Raw genomic sequence first — 18,832 nt, 5'->3', positions numbered from 1 at the left:
GCTCCCATTTCCAGCTGCCTGTTTGCCTCTACCACTCAACCTGACCCAACCCAGTCCAAGAGAAGCCAGTCCGCAGGCTGGTCAGCGCCACACTGGATATTTCAGTGGGTCTGGAGACGGAGGGTGTATTTGTAGACGTGTGGCAGTGACTGATGGCATGGAGTTGTTGGGCAGCAATAATATCTGACATTAAATTTAGATTTATTGTATTAACTTTAATAATAATAATAATGATAGCAAATAAAAATGCTGGACTTGCTAACTTAAAGGCAATTAGAAATTTGAAATTACAATAATCACAGAATAATGTTTTTTTTTTCTTACAAAGCCACCTTAACAATAACAATGAGCTAAATTTCCCCTAACTGCAATAAGATACATAAAGTGAAGCACTTTATCAGTTGACAGTGGTGGTCTTAGGTGTCGGCAATGTGGCTTTCTGCCCAGGGCATCACAGCATAATGGGGAACACAAGGGGAGAAAAAGGTTGAAATATTAGTTCATCCTTCTCATTATTTTAAAGTTATAATAAAAGAGCTAATTTAGTATTATCTGCCAATTGTGTGTGAGCTAGGATCATATTTTCTGTAAATGTTTCTTATCAATGAGAACAAATTTTCTGTGGTTGTTCTCTCCACTAGTAACCGCAATAGGCTTATCAGGAAGTGGGCCCCCAAATGAAACTGTACACAGGGCCACATTCAATCTTGATCTGGCCCTTTGCGTAAATGAATGGCAGCAACTGAAGCATTATTCAGATCCATCCCCATATTTTCAATGATTATTGATGCTGGTTTGCGCACCAGAATTTTTTCATTAAATGCGACTAAAGATGGACACTGCAGTGGGGACTTTTGTCAGTGGGGACAAAAGAAATGTAACCACAGTTGAATATATTTTGATTAAACTCATTTTAAAAAAAACTGAAAGGGATTGTGTTGGAATTAGATTGTTCTGATTTTATACCTCTTTTTCATAACTACTTGTTGGAGATATGTGTTACATTTTAGCATTAAGTAAACTCCCATTTCATTTAATGCACAGGTGTTCACATGTTTATTCTTCATAAAAAGTGTCTATGCCAAATTTGTTATTTGTAGACTTATAATTTTATAGTTTATTAATAATGCCACTTTATAAAAAGTATATTTACTTTATTTACTTGCATATTTACTTCATATTATCTCAATCAGAACCAGTCTTGTGGCCAAATTCTGATTTGACATCATTTAGTTTAGTTTAATCAAAATCACTTGATCATAAAATGCCAATTGGTGAAAAGTTACACATTTAAGCATTGTTTGCAATCATATTGTAAAATGCTTTTTCACAAAAGTTTTTTGTCAGGTAAATAGCTATGTAATTAAACTTAAAAATGGCAAATTCTGGATAAAATACAGGTAAAAATGTTGCATTTTCCGGTGCCTCTGTAAAACACTGTGTCAAGTAGTGGAAACAGAAATAACGCAAAAAGTCAGCATAATCTTATCTACATGTATATCCTTCTCATTTCACCACACCGACGCTTGTGTTACTTTATTTTGCAAATAGTGATGATGGAACCAGTAGTTCAACATCAAATGGCAACATTAAACTTACAAGCGCCTCCATCGCTGTCGGTGAAAAACCCAGCTTCTCACAGCGTCACCTATGTATGCAACAAATCGCTCCAATTTGAGTTCAGATTGTTTTACTGGCACCTAAAGAGCTCCACATTAGCACCAGGCGCCAGACAAATGTTCCTCACACCGGCTCAGAATGGTGTTTAGGTAGAGAATGACTCTAATCGGGTTGTGTTTGTTCTTCACCCCCATACAGTCATGAGTGGGGCCAATGGGGGCTCGTATTAGCAGAGCACTAAAAATTAAGTCAGGTTTGGGAATTCTTTCTTTTTTTCTCTTTCTTTCTCTCTTCTTGTTCCTCACTTTCTTTTTTTCTTCTTTCTTTCTTCCTCTCCTTCTTCCTTTGCTCCTTTCTTTCTTTACTTATTTTCTCTCTTTTCTTGCTTTCAGTATCATTCTAAGGTGAACTGCTCTCTGCTTTCTGAACCTATGAAGTCATGCATGGTGAGACATGGACGTTTTCCAAAAACCTGCTTAGCGATACGGCTGTCACACCGAACCAGGCAGCACCAAGGTGTTGACAAAAAGGATGTGTATGTAGAAAGATTACTCCAGTACACCTCCTTTACTTTCTTTTTTATTGTTGTCATTTCACGGGAGAGAACGGTTACATTTTTCTTGGGTAGATGACTTTGGCCTCAAGAGGGAAAGTTACAGTTATTGGTGCAAATTGCCTTCTGAAAGTATTAATACCTCTTAAACATTCTGAGGAGTTAAAATAAAATAAAAAATCAGTGTATATCATTGGAGGTTTATGTGATTAACCTACAAAGAGTAGAACATAGCTGTGAAATGGAAGGAATATTGAGTACAATATCTTTTACAGAAAGAAATTTTAAAAAATGAATTTGATGTGCAAACAATGATGTGTGGCGGAAAATAAGTGCTGGATACAATCCTGAGGAGGACATTTCTATGGTAACACAGTGGCAACATCATCCTGTGCAGATGCTTGTTTTTCAACAGAGAAACTAGTCAGAGCTGATGGGAAAATGGACGTCCCTAAATGCAAGAAGAAAACTGGTTCTAGTCTCAATTCCAATAGGACTTGAGACTAGAATGGAGGTTTACCTTTCAGCATGATAGTACTTAATGAAATAAGTTAGATCAGAGCATTGCAGTAGAACGGCCCAGTCAAAGTCCAGATGTGAGTCCAGCTGAGAATGTGATGGAAAATCTAAAAACTCATCTTTATAGATGCTCTCCATTTGTGTCTTGCATAAAACCGATGGGTAAAAATGCCAATATTTATAACTTTCATTTGGCTACTACATCTGAAAACAATCTGATTTTTCTTAGAAATTCAAGATCAAACACCTCTTTGTCTGATTCTGTCACATTAATTGCTAATAAAATACACATAAGGTAGTGAAGTACCAAAATGTTGTAAATCTCCAGGTGTCTGACTAAGCCCACTTTAGCAAGGTGCTGTTGAAGCACTAACCACAGCTGCCTGCTGCAAACTGCTCATACACCAAAGACTCAGATCGGACTGAAAAAAAAGGCCTCCTGATTTGGGGATTTTGTCACAAATGAGGCTCTCGAGCCTTTTCAAACATGAGATGGGCTACAGTGATAGAAATAGTGTTAAAAGATCTGCAATTCCCACACACAAAACGTGTAGCGAGAGAGAGGGGGTAGGTGTGGGGGGGAGGAAAAAGAAAACGGAATCACATGTTTACATTCCTGTCTGAAAAGCTGAATTAACTTTTCTTCTCTCGCTGATTGGCCTGCGCTGATGAAACAGCAGAGCTGAGAACTGTTTGCATGCATGCCCGGCGCTGCTTCATCAATTGACGGCATGTGCAAACTGGAAGGTCGCTGGGAATGGTTAGACGAGCTGGAGAGGGCTTGTGCGCGAGGATCGTGCGCGTGCGTGCGTGCAGAGTTTATTGAAAGAGTTCCTCTCTCTCCGTCCCTCCCTCACCCACTCCGCCCTCCTCCACCTCCTTCCCCCCCACCAGCCCAGGCAGCGGCAGCCTGGGTGGTCCCCCTCTCTCTCCACTTTGGTGAGCTGTTGCTTAGCAGCTAATAATAGGCGATGTTTGCAAAGTAATTTGCCTCTTCCTTGGCCAATGGGAGCCGGAGCACTTTTCCATCAAACCTCCCTTTTCAGGATTTTCCGAGAGGCGAACTTCTCCAAATGTTACCGCTAAGGGATCGGAGTTAGACTTGACACGGACGGACTCAGACTGTTAGGCTTTCCAACTACTACTACTACTACTACTACTACTACTACTACTACTACTACTACTACAGCTCCTCTCTGAGACGCAGTTTCACCAACTCTCGGGACGAATGAAGACTGAAGGATCTATACGGATTTCGGCGCATAATGTCGGGATGGAGTTTCGAGACTTGTTTGGCTCCGCGGAAGAGTAGAAAAGCGAGTTTGTCGCCGGTGGTGCTGGATGCGCTCCACGTCTATGTCGGATTACTGCCTTTCCTGAACGTCGAGCATCGATTCCCCTTCGCATCGCTCCGCGCCCCGATCACTCTCTTTGGACTATGGCCTCGGATCGCGGGGTCCCAGGGTCCGGCGTCTTTGGAGATTTACCCCCGAGTTATACGCGCTCTCAGCCGCCTGCGCACCCAGACCTGCAGCGGAGACCCAGCTACTGCCATGCCGCTTTCGCACTTAAACAGATCTCAAAGGTGATGCATTTCACTCGCAGCCTGTACGGGATTTACTCTCATTCAAGTCGGCAAATGTGAATGAAAAAAGCTTTCATCTGAACCCGATTTGAGAGTGCGTGTGTGAACCAGAGTTGGGGTTTTGGATTCCCAGTATATAGAATCAGGATCTGGGTAAAAAATATAGCCTATATATATGACATATATATAATAATAATATCTCTTAGTTCTTGACTGGAAAATAGTCAGTCTCATGCGATAACAGCGGCTTGTTTGAATGGACATGCAGCGTCTCATTCATGTTTGTCCCTGAGACAAATCAGCAGCGGAGCGGCTTGTTTTGCAGCGGTGCAGTGCGTGCTTTCCCCGGCTCTGCGCGAGCCAGCGCAGAGCAGCGCACTGGCCCCGGGTCTGTTTGGAAATGTGGTGGGTCCTGTAGAGGAATTCACTGATTGAGTTTGATCTGACAAAGCATCTTTGGACCGCCCGGATGCTTGGACGTGTTTCAGCACCGCTGAGAGAAACCACAACACTAGAAAGCCATGTCCTCTGCAGCAGCAGCAGCAGCAGCAGTGACATTTCTAACGAATGGCTCCCACACCATGAGGTGGATTGGGCCAGATTTAAGTTAAACTGTTGAAGAGAAGGCGTTGAAAGGCACATAACAGAATGGTTTCTGTTAGCTGGAACCCCATTTGTAACCGGCTGTTCTGTCAGTACGCAGACTTTTTAGTTTACACTTCTGCTCAGACACTGAATAAGGCTTGTTTGTTGCACTTTTGCTTTTATATATATATAAAACATAGCTGTCTTTATAACTTAAAAATTTGCATCCAGTTAGCTTTAAATTATATAACTTTACCATATCCCTATGTCTCCTGTAATACATAGAAATTATTTCCCCCAATCCTCACCACTGGATACTGGCCTGTCCACTGAATGTATCTGTATATAGATTAAATTTTTATTTTTTTTTAAAAAGCAATGAGTTCTAGTGCAGGATTCTCCTGTAGTCTTCAGCTAAGTTTAAAGTATTCATCTTGGATCCTGGTTTTGAATGCAAGCATTGCATGATGCATTATTTGACCTACATGTTGTAACTTTGTAATAATGTCCCTTTCTTTAACCCCTCCAATCCTGCCTGGCGTCCAGGGAAAGGCAGTAGGTCAGAAAGCTCCTCTATGGATCCGGGCGAGGTTCCAGGCCTTCCTGTTCTCTCTGGGCTGCCACATCCAGAGGCACTGTGGGAAGGTGCTCTTTATTGGACTCTTGGTGTTCGGGGCTCTGTCTGTGGGACTCCGGGTGGCAGCCATCGAAACCAACATCGAGCAGCTGTGGGTGGAAGGTGAGTTTCAAGAGATGTCCTGTTTAGAGAGGGCATGGAGGAGGAATGATGGTGAAATTCTTTACTCGTGCTGTTGTTTGTTGGGTTCAGGTTCCACAGCTGCTGTGGGGGTTTTGAGGCCTGACAGATCCAGCTTTTTTTTTTTTACTAACAAGAGTTTGAATGACAATAATGGCTGGTGAAAAGATGCAGGGTGGCCATATTAGTGTCACCTTGGTGCTATGGGAGGGAGGGAGCTAGGTGACAGGGCCTCTAGTTTGATTGGCTGATCTGACAAGAGCAGACGCACAGTTGAGGGTTTTGATAAATCAAAAAAGATATTTTTCACAAATTTGCTTTTTTCTTGTATATAGTTGAATTGTTGGTTGTAATACCCCATGAGGATAGCCTTTTCTCTGAACTCATGTTCCAGTTTGTTTGTGCAGCGTTCCCTGAAAACAGAAGTCTGACATCTCGACTTTTAAAGGCTTCTGTCAGGCAGGAACATACTTTTGCTTCTAACCATGAAAGCACCCTCATAAAAACCTCCTCCTCTCATTCGTCTATGTTTTTTTTAGATATGTTCATTTTCAGAGGCAAAGGCAGCCTCATTTAGTTTTTCACACTGGCCAAATTCCTTTTAAACCCTCAGGCTTTCTGTGCCGGGCCTGATCCCCGCAGCAGATGGGACTGTGTGAATGGTTAGCCATCTTTGAGGGCTCTGACCCCTCCCCCCTCCCCCTCCTCCAGCTCCCTGTGTGGTCCCTAACTATTCTTGGATTCCATTCAACAAGAGGCAAGCAGGCACCACCTCCCTGAACCCCCCACTTCCCCACCCCCGCCTCCTCCTCCTCTCTCCTCCCTCGTCCTTCTCTCCTCCTAGCAAGAAGAAAAAAAAATTATAAGTGAATGCAGCTGAAGTTTACCCACCTGTTTTGCACACTCTAAAAGCGCCACAGCAGTTGGCGAATATAAACAGACTCTATAGGGTTTTTTAAGCCCACCATGTCACTGGAGGACAGGAACAGGCGGCTCCCACAGGCTCCGGCGCGGAGGTGTCGGAGGAGTCTCCCCCACACACTGCTTGGTGTCGGGAGACAAGTGTTGGGAAGCCTGTACGCTTGACTTGCACCGGAATTTGAATATGCTCCTCTGAGGCATGCTTTTTTTTAAAAGAAAAAAAAAAACAACTTTCTCTGTTAAAGTTAGAATCAGTCTGAGGCTAAAGGGGAGAAAATGTACATTTCTGAAGGGAAACGGGAACAATAGAAAGATTTGCCACTGTTTCTAATTGCTTCGGTTAGTGTAAATCTATGGGATTACCTCTCAAGCTAATTGGCCGAGCTGCCCACTTAAAGGAGATGTTTGGTTGTTTGTGTGCCAGTTGTTTTGCTGCGGGATTCAGAGAGCTGAACCAGGAGGGGAGTAGAGGAAGGGGGTGCTGCTGCTGCTGAAAGGGAGCGCTGTGCCTTTAAGAGGCTGTGGCCATGTTTCTAAAGTTTCTGCCTGCCTTGTTTCCACCAATAGCCCATTGACAAAGCTGCTAGGGCCTCAATGGAGAGTAAAGTGGTTCGGTAACAAGGAGAGGTTAGTTCTCTCTGTTTCTCTTTCACACACACAAACATAGAGCAACACACACTCATGCGCTATTGTATGTGAGCCAGAAAACATGAAGGGGTTTGGAGAAGGGGGTAGAGGGTGGGGGCCGACATGCTCACCAATAAAACAGCAGATTTCAACTGAAGAGACTCAAAATATTGTTGTGTCTCTTTGAGTGGGTTTTAATGATGCTTACTGTGTTGCAGTTAAAAGGGAAATGCATGTTTCATCACATTTGTCCTAATTTGTTCGGGGTTGCCTTGCTGGGAATCAACACTGCGAGTGTTGATGCTCTGGATGTGCTGTAGGTGGATGTGGTTCCCATCATATATTATAACTTTTCAACACAAACAATCTTCTCATCTTTCTCACCTTAGACATGTTTAGCTTGAGTTCCCCTTTTCTGTCCGCCTGCCTTCGTGTGTGTGTGTGTGTGTGTCTGTTTATGTTTCTACCTGCTCTGTGAAGTCAGGTCACCGGGGCTTTTTTAATTGCTTCCTCCCTTTCTGCAGGACCAAAATGCTGTGAAGCACAGCAGCCTGAGTCCGAGGAGGGCTACACGTAGGGAGATGTGTCAGAAATTTTGGAAGGTTTTAGCCGTCTTACTTTTAGTGACTTAGATGTTTGTGGTTTGACTCCAGTATTCTCATGCATCTGGAACATGAACGTGCAGCTCATAAGCAGGATTGATTTTCACCCTCACACCTGGGTAGGAGAGCTTTAAAAGCCACAGCATCAGGGTGTTTAGTCTGTAAGAAGGATTAAGAATGGATTCAGGTCATGTCTCACAGAGTTTGCTTTAAAATTAACCATTATGAAGACTGTCTCTTTTCCTTAGTTAACTTTTAAAATAGAGATGCTCCAGCTTTTCCTGGCCCATACAGATGATTTTCTTTGTCTGACCAACTGGCTCTGATTTGGGAAATTAACAATGTATACATCAAAGCATGTGTCCCCCTAAAATTTCATCTGATTTTTATTTTTGTCCATTTCAAATATTTAGAAGAAAATCACATTGTTCAGTACTCGAACGCTGTTCAAGGGAAAACTGTCCGATTCCGATGCTGGGCCCTAAGCATCTCCAAGGTTTAAACTTTGAACTCTGCTACCACTTTTATACTATTTTGTTTGAGCTGATGCTGTGACCTGGTCAACAGTCTTTATTGTTCCCAAGCAGAAAGGAAAGATCATAAAAAGAGGTGCAGGAAGAAGACAGGGATGAGTAGAGACAATAGGGGGGTTGGGGCAGGAACAGGGTGGAAGGTTTATGAGCCTACTCACACGTTTTCCCCACTTTTTGCTTCTATGTTTTTTCCTGACTCACTTAAACCAACATCAAGTGTGAGACTGTCTCCTGCATCTCTTCATTTCACAGCAAAGTCGTGCCACATGGATTGCTTTCTCTTGCCTAAAGGTTTACCAGAATACAGTGCATTCTTTTCTTACTTTGTTTAGACACTTGCCTTTTCTCCTTGTTATTCTCAATGTACAATGCACTGTTTGAAAGACTTGTTTGGAAAATAGGGGAGAGGGCGAAAAAAAAAAATGAAACAGGCTTTCACGTAAAAGAGGCGGTGTTTACTCTGACATCAACTAAACTCATCTTTCTTGGCGGGGTTTGGGTGAGCCATGACAGACATATACACAGACTCAAGCTGTCCAAATATGAATGTAGCAAGACAGGGCCCTGCAGCCGCGCCACATGTCCCATAAAAAGTCAACGTGGAAAGAGGGGGAGGTAGAGACTATCCGCAGTCCGCAGGGTGTGAATGCCCAGGGATGAAGTCCTGGTTTAGCTCGATGTGAAATTAGAGGGGATATGAGAAGATCAAGAACCAGATGGATCGGAATCAAAAAGAAAGAGCTGGTTTAGAGAGACACGTCTGGGTTTACGCAAATGAGTGAATGCACACGTGGGCATTTCGGGAGTTTGGAGCTGTTTTTCTAAACAAACCTCGGAGCAGCGCGGCAGGTAAATGCTATAATTCATTGGAGTGCACACAGCGGCCCAGTTCAGACAGAGAAAGGGAGCTCTATGAGGCATTATTGGAGGTGAATAGTGCGCGGCGGTGCCCCAGCTAGATAAATAAACTCCCAGCGTTCAGGGCCTGGGACCTCACTGGTAGAGAGAACAAACAAGACCAGAGTCAACCTGGGTCACTTCTAAATGTTTACTTCACCCCTTCCTTCCATCCTTCAATTCAACACTACCTCATTCCATCCTACTTCTCAGCAGCATCCACTGCCACCAACACACATGCACGCATGCTCCAACAGACAGACCAGGACCACCCCCTAACAAATAAACACACTCGGAACAGAAATATATACATATGCAGATGACAGACACATGCTCACCTACATTTATTTTTTCTACAGTCATTTTCTCAAGCTCAAAAACCAGGTCTAATCACGTTCATTGGCTAGTCAAATGTTCATGTTGGAAATATGGAGTGATGCACTATACTACTGGAATATTATTTTTTTATAATGTGATGATACCTACTTTTTCTTCCCTCTTCTCTTTCATTTCCATTCTCACAATATAGCCATCACTGTCCAGTTGTTACCATCCCTGAATCTAAAATCTAGATCACCTTTCAGTCAATAAAAGTCACAATGATCAAATATTTTTGTATCTTCGATTGTATATCAAATTTTGCACACAATGCACCCTTTGCCTTGGCGGTTTTTTTGCACTCTTGAATGTTGCAACATTTGATATATTGTGCAGCTCAAAAAATAGAGTCACTTACTATGTCTTGGTGCCAAATCTTAAAAAGCAACAACTTGGCAGTGGATGGTCAAGTCTCTGTCACATTCAATGCAATCTTCTTAGAAAGCAGGATAATAAAACCTCAATCAGAATACTGTGGCGCCCCTTCTCCTTTTGCTGAAGAGCAACCTTTGTCTCTGGTTTGCACGGTATAAAGCGACACCAGTCACCTTAGAGTTTGCACCATTTGCGTCTGTCTTTACACCACTAAAGTATAAAAAGTAAAGAGAGAGTGATGGAGACAGAGACTGGGCATTTTCTTGGTACTTGGGAAGGGGAGGGAAAAAAAAGAAATCCTCCTTGGGCTCAATAAATTCATTTCTCATCTGAATGAGACCAGCAACGTGGAAAAATTTTGCTTTTCAGGCTGGGATGAATGTATGTTTCAACCACACATTAAGCAGTATTAGCGGTCAGTGGAGTGTCTAATGTGACTATTTTTCACAGTGGCCAACACTGCCCATGATTAGCATAATTAGCAGAGGCAAGCCTATACATATGGAAATGGAAAGTGCCTAAATGCCAGCCGTGGTGGAAATTTATGTGTGGTGGCTAACACCACTGGCACATCTGAATAGAATGTAAGTGAAACTGATTTTCCTGTTGTTTTGGCTGTGGATACAGTTTCTGCAGGATAGGTGTGAAAAGTGGAGTAGCCAAATTACAATCAAGCAGAAATGATGACTATTGCTTTCTTGATTTGATGCAGCTTCTCTGCTAAAGCAATAGTATCCTTGATGACTCATGAACAGATACAGTGTATTTCTATAGGTAAGACAGCAACACGCCAGCTCCTCTTTCTCGCCCCAAGCCTCACCCTCCCACAGTCGGTTCCGGCATTGTTTTACGGGGCTGGGAAAGTTTTGGTCTATTTGAGGGGGAAAAAGACCTTTTTTCTTATTCTGCTGTTTGTTGGGAAACATTTGAAAGAAATTGAAGGGTTGAATGACAAAGGGTCTGCATTCAGTGCGGAGCCATACTGAAGGATTGTATGGAGGAATGGCCCATCTGCTGGGAGGCGCCCTGGCTGGGGGAATGCCAGGGTACATGGGTGTTCCTTGGTCCGCAGTCTGGATTCTGGTGGCTCCGAATATAGAAAATACCTAAAGTAAGTGTATAGGGATGTTGCATAGAAGGCCGACCAAATAGTTTTATGTTGGTCTTAGCAACATTTTTCTGAAATTTTTAATTTCAAGGCAAACAGAGACTTCCTCTCTTGTTGACACACTTTATAGATGAGGCAAAAACAACATATAGCAAGTGAAAGCATACATGTCACTTTAAGCCCTCTTCGTTTTGGGTCTTCCTCCATAGCAGCGTGGGGCCTTTCAGGGGCCCCCTAATCCAGCTAATCTACCACACTGAAGTTTGAAGGTGGCCCGGTCTGACCTAGCAGGGCCTGGAACTGGGATCAGGCCTATAGATGGTGCGAAGAACAGAATCAGCTGTATATAAAGTCCTGGCATCATTTTAGGTGTGAGAAGCCACACTGATTTAGGGATTTCTTGCTTTTTGGAGGATCAGATGGAGAGAAAAGGACATGTAGATATCTGTAAAAACACACTACATGTGTCAATAGAAGGGTAGAAAGCCTTGTTTCACAGTTTTGTTGAGTTTGTTACGACGTTTTCTTTCACTTTTCAGTTTCCTGGTATCCAAACTGCTTTGAAAGCATCTGTGGTGGTAAAACCAGTTAACAAAGTTCATTTTGCACCAAACATGCTTCCTCAAATATATAAGCCTTTAGAAAACACCACATAGATGTATTTCTTTTATGGATGGTATAAATAAATGTATTTTTTATTCTGTTTTCGATCAACAAAAACAACAAAATATATGTTTCCTTGTCATGAACGCCATAAAATCACAAACCTCTCACGTGTTTTTCACACTCAAAAGAGCTTTCTTCTCAGGGTGGGAACATTTCTGGGAGCTGTCTCTTTAAGGTTGTTAGAAACAGAGACTGAGTAGAGAGGGAGAGTAGGGGTAGAGTGAAAAAAGAGCAAGTAGGAGACAGAGAAGTTCAGAAAGAGAAAAAGGGGGAGAAAAGGATGAGAGAAACAAGAAAAGGTAGAGCTGAGCTTACTCGAGCAGTAGTAAGCAGGGTTGCTGTGACACTCTGCAGAGTTCGGGTGTTTTGGGGCCGGACCTGGGGCTGAGGAACGAAGGCGAGAAGGAGAGCAGGGGAGAGGACAGAGCGCCTGGGTGGTCCAGATGGGAGGAACGAGACACAAATAGCTATAATTTACTTCAGGAGGCCTGTAATTACAGAGCCAGAGTCTCTCCAAGCCACCCAGTTCCTGTTGGGATCAAAACCCCGTGTTGCAGAGGTTAACATACAAAACGTCAAAAAAGGTTTTAACAGATGTCAGAAAGAGGTCCGCAAACGGAAAAGCTTTCATTTTGCCGCAGCCATTTTTGATTGGGAAGCTGTTGTGGGGATGGACACTGAGTGGAGTTGAATCACAGATTTGCACCCAGTGAGATATTTCCTTGTAGCACAGATACATGACAGTGTGAAAAAGATTCTTTGACACTCACATGCAACTTTCTCAAACGGATGTGTCTCCAAAAGAAAGGACGGTGTATCTCATTAGTAATGTGTGAATACATTCACCTAAGACTTTTGAAAGTCACGTTTGTCCGATTTTGTCACTAATAAGACATAATCCAAACAAGTTGATCGGGTGTTCGTGAATATAATTAAAACCTTGAAAGTGAAGCCTAGAAATATCGGACTTGTGTCTCCAGGGCCCAGAAATCCTAACCTGATCTCACACTTTAGCTGCGTAGTTTGTTTTTCCTTTTCTCCCCATCAATTACAGCAGCCTGTTCTGGGGTGGGGGGAGGTGCGGGGAACGTGAAAGAGAGAGAAAAAAAAGACACAAAAACTAGACAGATGGAAAGACATAGCAGATCAGTTTATGTTAAAAGGAAAAGAGATAGAGATGCTTAACAATAGGGTGAAGCCATAACTGAGGGAAGCACAGTGGAAGTGAGTAAAAGAGTGAAAAAAAAAACTAGTTTAAGATGGTGATAGCCCTTGTTTCCAAACTTCTCTTCCCCGTCCCGTTTTTTTTTTCCCTCTCTCCCCCGCTTCCCCTCCTTGTCTTTCTCTCTCCGGGGTTGTCATGTAGTGGGACAGCGACAGGGGCAGACAGGCTCTCTGTGATCCAGCGCGGCATGTTTCATGTCCACTTGGCACAGGCGCAGATCCCCCCGGCTGGCAAACTCTTTTCAGGGCAACCTCCTGTAATTAGGGGGCTGGGGTCTACCACACAGCACAGCATAGCTCTACTTTTCTTCTCTCTGTGTTTTTTTTTTCTGCTCCTTCTAACATTTTTCTTGCTCATCACAGCTTCTTTTTCTCTTAAATGTGTTCAGCTTTCTTTATCTTCTGGTATACCGTTATAGTCTTTTGTCTTTTGGTCTCCTTACTACTTAGAATAAGGGCATTTCATGCAGTCAGTCTTGAATTTTATCAAGAAAAGCAAGCCATATGCTGATAAGGATGGGGTTTTTTCCCCCTGCTGATACAGAATGTTTGAGTCCCTATTTGCTGCTGCAAGAGCTAAGGTAGAAGGTTTTTGGGGGCATCAGAAGCCTGGTCTTACTAACTAAGGGCACATCTGTTTCACAGAAGGAACCAATGAGAAGCCGTATTAGTCATTTCTCTTGGCCAGACGCTGCCTCGTGTGAAGTGCCTTCAAAACCAACACTGGTGAAGGCCAAGGGCGTTGGTCAATTCATATATATTCATGTGTGTGTGTGTGTGTATGTGTGTGTTCTTGTGTGTGTGCGTATAGTATGAAAAAAAAATCCTGCAATAGGCTGCAAATGTGCTCTTTTTTTTAAATCTATGAAGAATATCAACCAATTTGTTTCTTTCTGTTTCTTCCTAGCTGGCAGTCGGGTGAGCACAGAGCTTCGCTACACCAGAGAGAAGCAGGGAGAGGAGTCAGTGTTTACCTCGCAGATGCTCATCCAGACACCCAAAGAAGAGGGCAGGAATATTTTGACGCAGGAGGCTTTGCTGGTTCACATGGAGGCCGCACTGTCGGCCAGCAAGGTGCAGGTGTCGCTGTTTGGAAAGTGAGTGGAGGTTTTCCTCACATTTACATGCATCCGTTGTAAAAAAGAAAAAAATGAAACAGAATAAAGAAAGAAAAACTAACTGAATTGTTTTTCGTCTCTCATAGATCGTGGGATCTCAATAAAATATGCTACAAATCAGGAGTTCCTATTATAGAAAATGTCATGATTGAAAGGGTAAGTTGACGAGTCTGCTTCATTCCTTCAAGCGCACATTTCTCACTTAATTTGGTTTTAATTGTTTTCTCCTTCTTTTTTCTTGCTCTAAGATGATTGACAAGCTATTCCCATGTATGATAATCACTCCATTGGACTGTTTCTGGGAAGGGGCCAAACTACAAGGAGGTTCTGCCTACTTACCGTAAGTCTCAGAATATCTGACCCAACAAAAACACACACGATAGAAAGACTCTGGCTGTCTTTGAGCTCCATCCGATCTAACAAGAGGTCCACAACTTGCAGGATGGAGACATACAGTTAGGCTTTGAGCAGTCTGTCAGTGGGTGCTGTGACTGACAGCGTTAGGCAGTAATAGAGTTCTTTTCGGGTCCGGAGAGGGAAAGGAGAAGGACGGGAGGGAGAGGGGTGTTCTGACAGAGAAATTCAAAGAGAAAAAGGTTAGGGAGGGATGCAGCGAAACGAGGGAGAGGAGATGGCTGGAGCAGCAACTGGGTGGTGGGTTGGTAGTGCAGAGGGCGGGGAGGCGGTGGCAGTGGTGGTGGCGGTGGCAGGGGAGCCCTTTGGGTCAGACAATGGTAAGCATTCTTTCAGTTTACGAGTGAGTGTCCATCAGTGCAGGGGCCCCAGAGGAGGAGGGAGATGGGGGTGGCCGTGGTGGAGGGGTGGCTTTGTCAGCTCACGGCTAACACTCGGCATTCTCATGGTAATGCCCTGGGCTCCCAGCTCCCAAGTTGTCCAACAAATAAAATGGGCAGTATTCAAACCTCAAGTCCCCCGAGAAGGATGGAGAGAGGCTACAAGACAGTTAACAGTGGAGTCTGGGCGTATTCGCAGATTCAAGTTTTTTCTTCTTTTTTTTTCAGTCCCTTTTTCTTTTTTGTGGAACAAAGTTCTCTTGAGAAATAGAGTTGCTGAAAGGGATCTCTCTCTTTTTCTCTTTTTTTTCTTCTTTTTGTGATCAGGAGTGATATTTTAATTGAGTGCGTACTTTGGAAAAAGAATGTTTAGATCGCAGCAGATGTTTCTACGCAAAGAAATATTTTGTTTATGCATCCGTCTGAGCTGACAGTGCCGTGTTGCATGACAAGCCAGTGCGTACAGAAACAAACACAAAGTTTCCCATCCTTAGCATCTCCCAGTTGGCCTGTGTGATCGCATCAGAGTGAGAGGAGTGGGGTCTTTGATGATTCACACATCTTCCAACCATTGCTGTAAATCCATACAATGTTTGTGACATCTGTTGTTGTTTATTAAGTGTTTATTACTTGTGCTTTGTGAAGAGCTGAAAAAAATCAGGACTGGTCACGGGGTGGCGATGCTTTTGTTTGACTTCTAGTTCAGATGTGTTTAATGAAAAAAAAATAGAAGAAACACAGAGCACTAGACAGGAGAAAAGACCAAAATCAGAGGGAGACAGATTGGGAAAGAGGGTGAAGAAAGGGGTGCAAAAAAAAAAAAAACTTTGGAGAAGAAAAAAACAGCAATCTATGAAAAAACAAAAGAGCCCAGGCCTGGTTCAGTCAAGCAAAAAGTAGCTGATAAAGGAGTGTCTTTGCAACCGGCAGCAAAATGGGAGCCTGGTATGTGGGAATAGGAGAGGACCTCAGGAGCCATTGGAGGAAGATCAAATCTTGAACCCAAATTCTTTTTTGAATTATTTATTTTCTGATGATTCTTTCTATCATTCCAAATGACAGAACAAAGGCACAAAACGAGACAACAATGAAGGATTATTTCCGAAGATCTCTGACTTATGAAGAAAATTTTATTAGGTCTTAAATATATCTAAGGCCTAATATAATTTTAAGCGGTGGGGGGGAAAAAACTATTAAATTTGTTATTTCTGTGTTCAAGAAAAGTTCGCAAACAATATAATTAAGTGGAAATATCCACAAATATAGTGTTGTGCAAATGGTGGGTCTACTCCTGTCTTCTTGGTCGTCCCTGAATCTATTTTTCCTCTCCCTCACTTTTTTGTCTTTATCAAGATGTTTGCGAGGCAGAGGTAATTGTTATGACTCGGTGCAGGGCACTGAGGAATGAAAGTGAGCAGGCAGCCACCGTGCCTTTATTATTTTTTTTCTTCCCGGGCATTGTGGCAGCGTGAAACAGGATAATAAACGCTATTTTATCCTGTATCTGCAGCTCGCCTCCTGCGTGGCCCCCGTGCAGCAGAGGAGCAAGAGCACAGAACAGATTAGGCGTTTTTCTGCTCGCAATAAAGATTAGCGTGTAAAGCAGCAGTGATGGGTTCAGGGTTTGCTCTCGAAGTTAAGATTTTATGGTGAAACTGTTCTGGATTGTTGACCAATAAAAGTCTGTTTTTTGCTTTGCAGAGGCATGCCAGATATCCAGTGGATGAATTTAGATCCTGTCAAGCTGATGGAAGAACTGGGCCAGTACACATCCCTGGAAGGTTTTAAAGAGATGTTGGACAAAGCCCAGGTAAGGCACTATTGAAGGGTAACTTATTGAAGGGTAGACTTGCTTGTTTACTTAGAAACTGCTTTGAACATGGGTAGTGTGGCTCACTGCTCAGGGTAAAGTCTCTTCTGGGGCGCCACAGGGATCCAAATTTTCTTTTTTTGGGGGGGTTGAGCAAACAAAACACAAAAAAGAGAACATGTAAACTACCTATCAGCACCTTTCACAGACACCAAGGCTTTAATGCTGCTTTTTTTTTTCTTCAGGTGGGACACGCCTATATGGACAGGCCGTGCCTCGACCCATCAGACCCGGACTGCCCTCTCAGTGCCCCCAATAAGGAACAGGAAGAAGTGAGTTCATGCTTCCAAAGTGTAACTGTAGACGTCATATACAATTGTAGTGGCAGAGCTGAACTTTTCTAAGGCTTATAATTTTCCTTCTTTTCAGAGTCCGGACATTGCCAGGCGTCTCAAGGGTGGATGCCACGGCTTCAGTCAGAAGTTCATGCACTGGCAGGAGGAGCTCATCCTGGGAGGGCGTGTCAAAAGCAGCCAGGATGCCCTACTAAGGTGTGCAGATTTGCAAGGAGAAAGAATAACACAGCAGACTGGAGCTTAACCCAGACATATCAAGACAAATAGGGTTCATAAATAAACTGAATGTTTGGTAGGCTAATTAAAGATAATTGACAATCAAATGAAGTCTCATGGATTGCTACACCTTTTTAATATGAAAGAAGTAAAGAAGAAGGAGAAAAACTTATTGGCTGGTGCGGACCCAAGTCCTTTTATTAGTTTCCAAAGTTGGATCCACAGCAGGTCATGAAACACCAGTGTAGGGTCTATGTATGACTTCTAGATACTAAATCAAGTTTTAACAAGATTTTTAAAACATATCTTCTGCCATAATTGTCAAAACATTTCCAGTAGTCATAAATGAATAAAATGAAGTAATATAATGGTTATTTGAGCTGTTTTGAAGGGTCATTTTATCCTAGCTTACCTGACTTGTGACTTTGTTGTTTACCCCAACCATAAATAATGAGCTGGTCGTCTCCAGCAGTCTTCTTTTGGGGATTGTGAGGTAAAAACATTTAGAAACAGCCGCTCCACTGGATTTATTAAGGCATTCAGCACAAATTAAGATACTGCACCGGATCAGACGGCAGATTTGAGATTCACACAGGTTTGCTTTTGCCTTGTTTTTTTTTTTTTTTTACAGAATCTCTGCTTAGTGTCGACTTAATCTGTTCATGTTTTACCAATCACAATTTAGAGTTTAGTCCGTTGATTATATGAGACATCTCCTTTGCCAAACTCTGCTGTCTTCTCTTAATACAGTCTTAAATGTTTTTGTCTCACAAATATTATTACACTCATTGTTCAGCTTCTGAGATGGCCTGTGGGTGCTTTAGGTGATGTCACTTCGAAGCATCCTAGTGAAACGGATGATGCTCAGCACCCAGCTAATCCATTATTTGCATGCCCATGCAGTGCGGAGGCTCTCCAATCCATGTTCCTGTTGATGAGTCCCAAGCAGCTCTATGAACACTTCAAGGACGACTATGAGATCCACGACATCAACTGGAATGAGGAAAAGGCCACCGCCATCCTCGAGTCCTGGCAGAGGAAGTTTGTGGAGGTATGAACTCGCTATTGTTTTTAAAGCCATATATTTGTTACAAAGTTTAATAAAACAAAATGTTTTTCTTAGGTATTTTCCTCTTCCTATGCAATGTTGTTCTCCGTGTACACACACACACGCCCGCACACACACTATGCAGTATTTGAATTCCATCAGTCTTCAGCTCCCTGAATGAAGTGAACAGGGCACCAGGTTTCCGTGTGCATGTGTGTGCAGCAGGGCAGTCATCTCTCTCTGTCAGAGCCCTAGTTATAGGAACAAGCTGTTGCTATGATAGCCGACACCCACCACTGAGAGGGTGGTGGGGAGAGGGGGTGGATAACAAACTCCCAATGTAAACTGACCGAGACACAAGACCTCCTCTTTGACGCATTAAACAACAGGAGCAGATCTGTTCGAGATAACGAACGATGACTTCATGTGCGCAGGTAGATCCTCAGAAAACTTTGGTTCATGCGTGGTGTGGAGTGTGCAGAGAGTGGCTGCCTGAACCGTGCGATCCTATCCTTTTCACCTTTGACCTCCTAACCTCTG

General features: G+C 43.0%; 1 protein-coding gene across 1 annotated transcript in view; it reads left to right on the top strand.

The window, feature by feature from the left end:
- The first annotated feature begins 3,641 nt into the window (after positions 1–3,641).
- The window catches only part of ptch2 (patched 2), a 28,426-nt gene continuing 13,235 nt past the window's right edge, over positions 3,642–18,832 (top strand). Inside the window, exons 1-9 of the mRNA XM_032566121.1 lie at positions 3,642–4,277; positions 5,409–5,601; positions 13,858–14,047; positions 14,155–14,224; positions 14,317–14,408; positions 16,564–16,672; positions 16,918–17,004; positions 17,102–17,223; positions 18,148–18,295. Coding sequence (XP_032422012.1) covers positions 4,131–4,277; positions 5,409–5,601; positions 13,858–14,047; positions 14,155–14,224; positions 14,317–14,408; positions 16,564–16,672; positions 16,918–17,004; positions 17,102–17,223; positions 18,148–18,295 — 1,158 coding nt within the window. The 5' untranslated portion in view covers positions 3,642–4,130. The remainder of the gene's footprint in view (positions 4,278–5,408; positions 5,602–13,857; positions 14,048–14,154; positions 14,225–14,316; positions 14,409–16,563; positions 16,673–16,917; positions 17,005–17,101; positions 17,224–18,147; positions 18,296–18,832) is intronic.

This window comes from Xiphophorus hellerii, chromosome 6, assembly GCF_003331165.1.
Source record: "Xiphophorus hellerii strain 12219 chromosome 6, Xiphophorus_hellerii-4.1, whole genome shotgun sequence".
NCBI classification, from domain to species: domain Eukaryota; kingdom Metazoa; phylum Chordata; class Actinopteri; order Cyprinodontiformes; family Poeciliidae; genus Xiphophorus; species Xiphophorus hellerii.
Note: the sequence above shows the minus strand (reverse complement) of the source record. Positions and strands in the feature narration are given on the sequence as shown.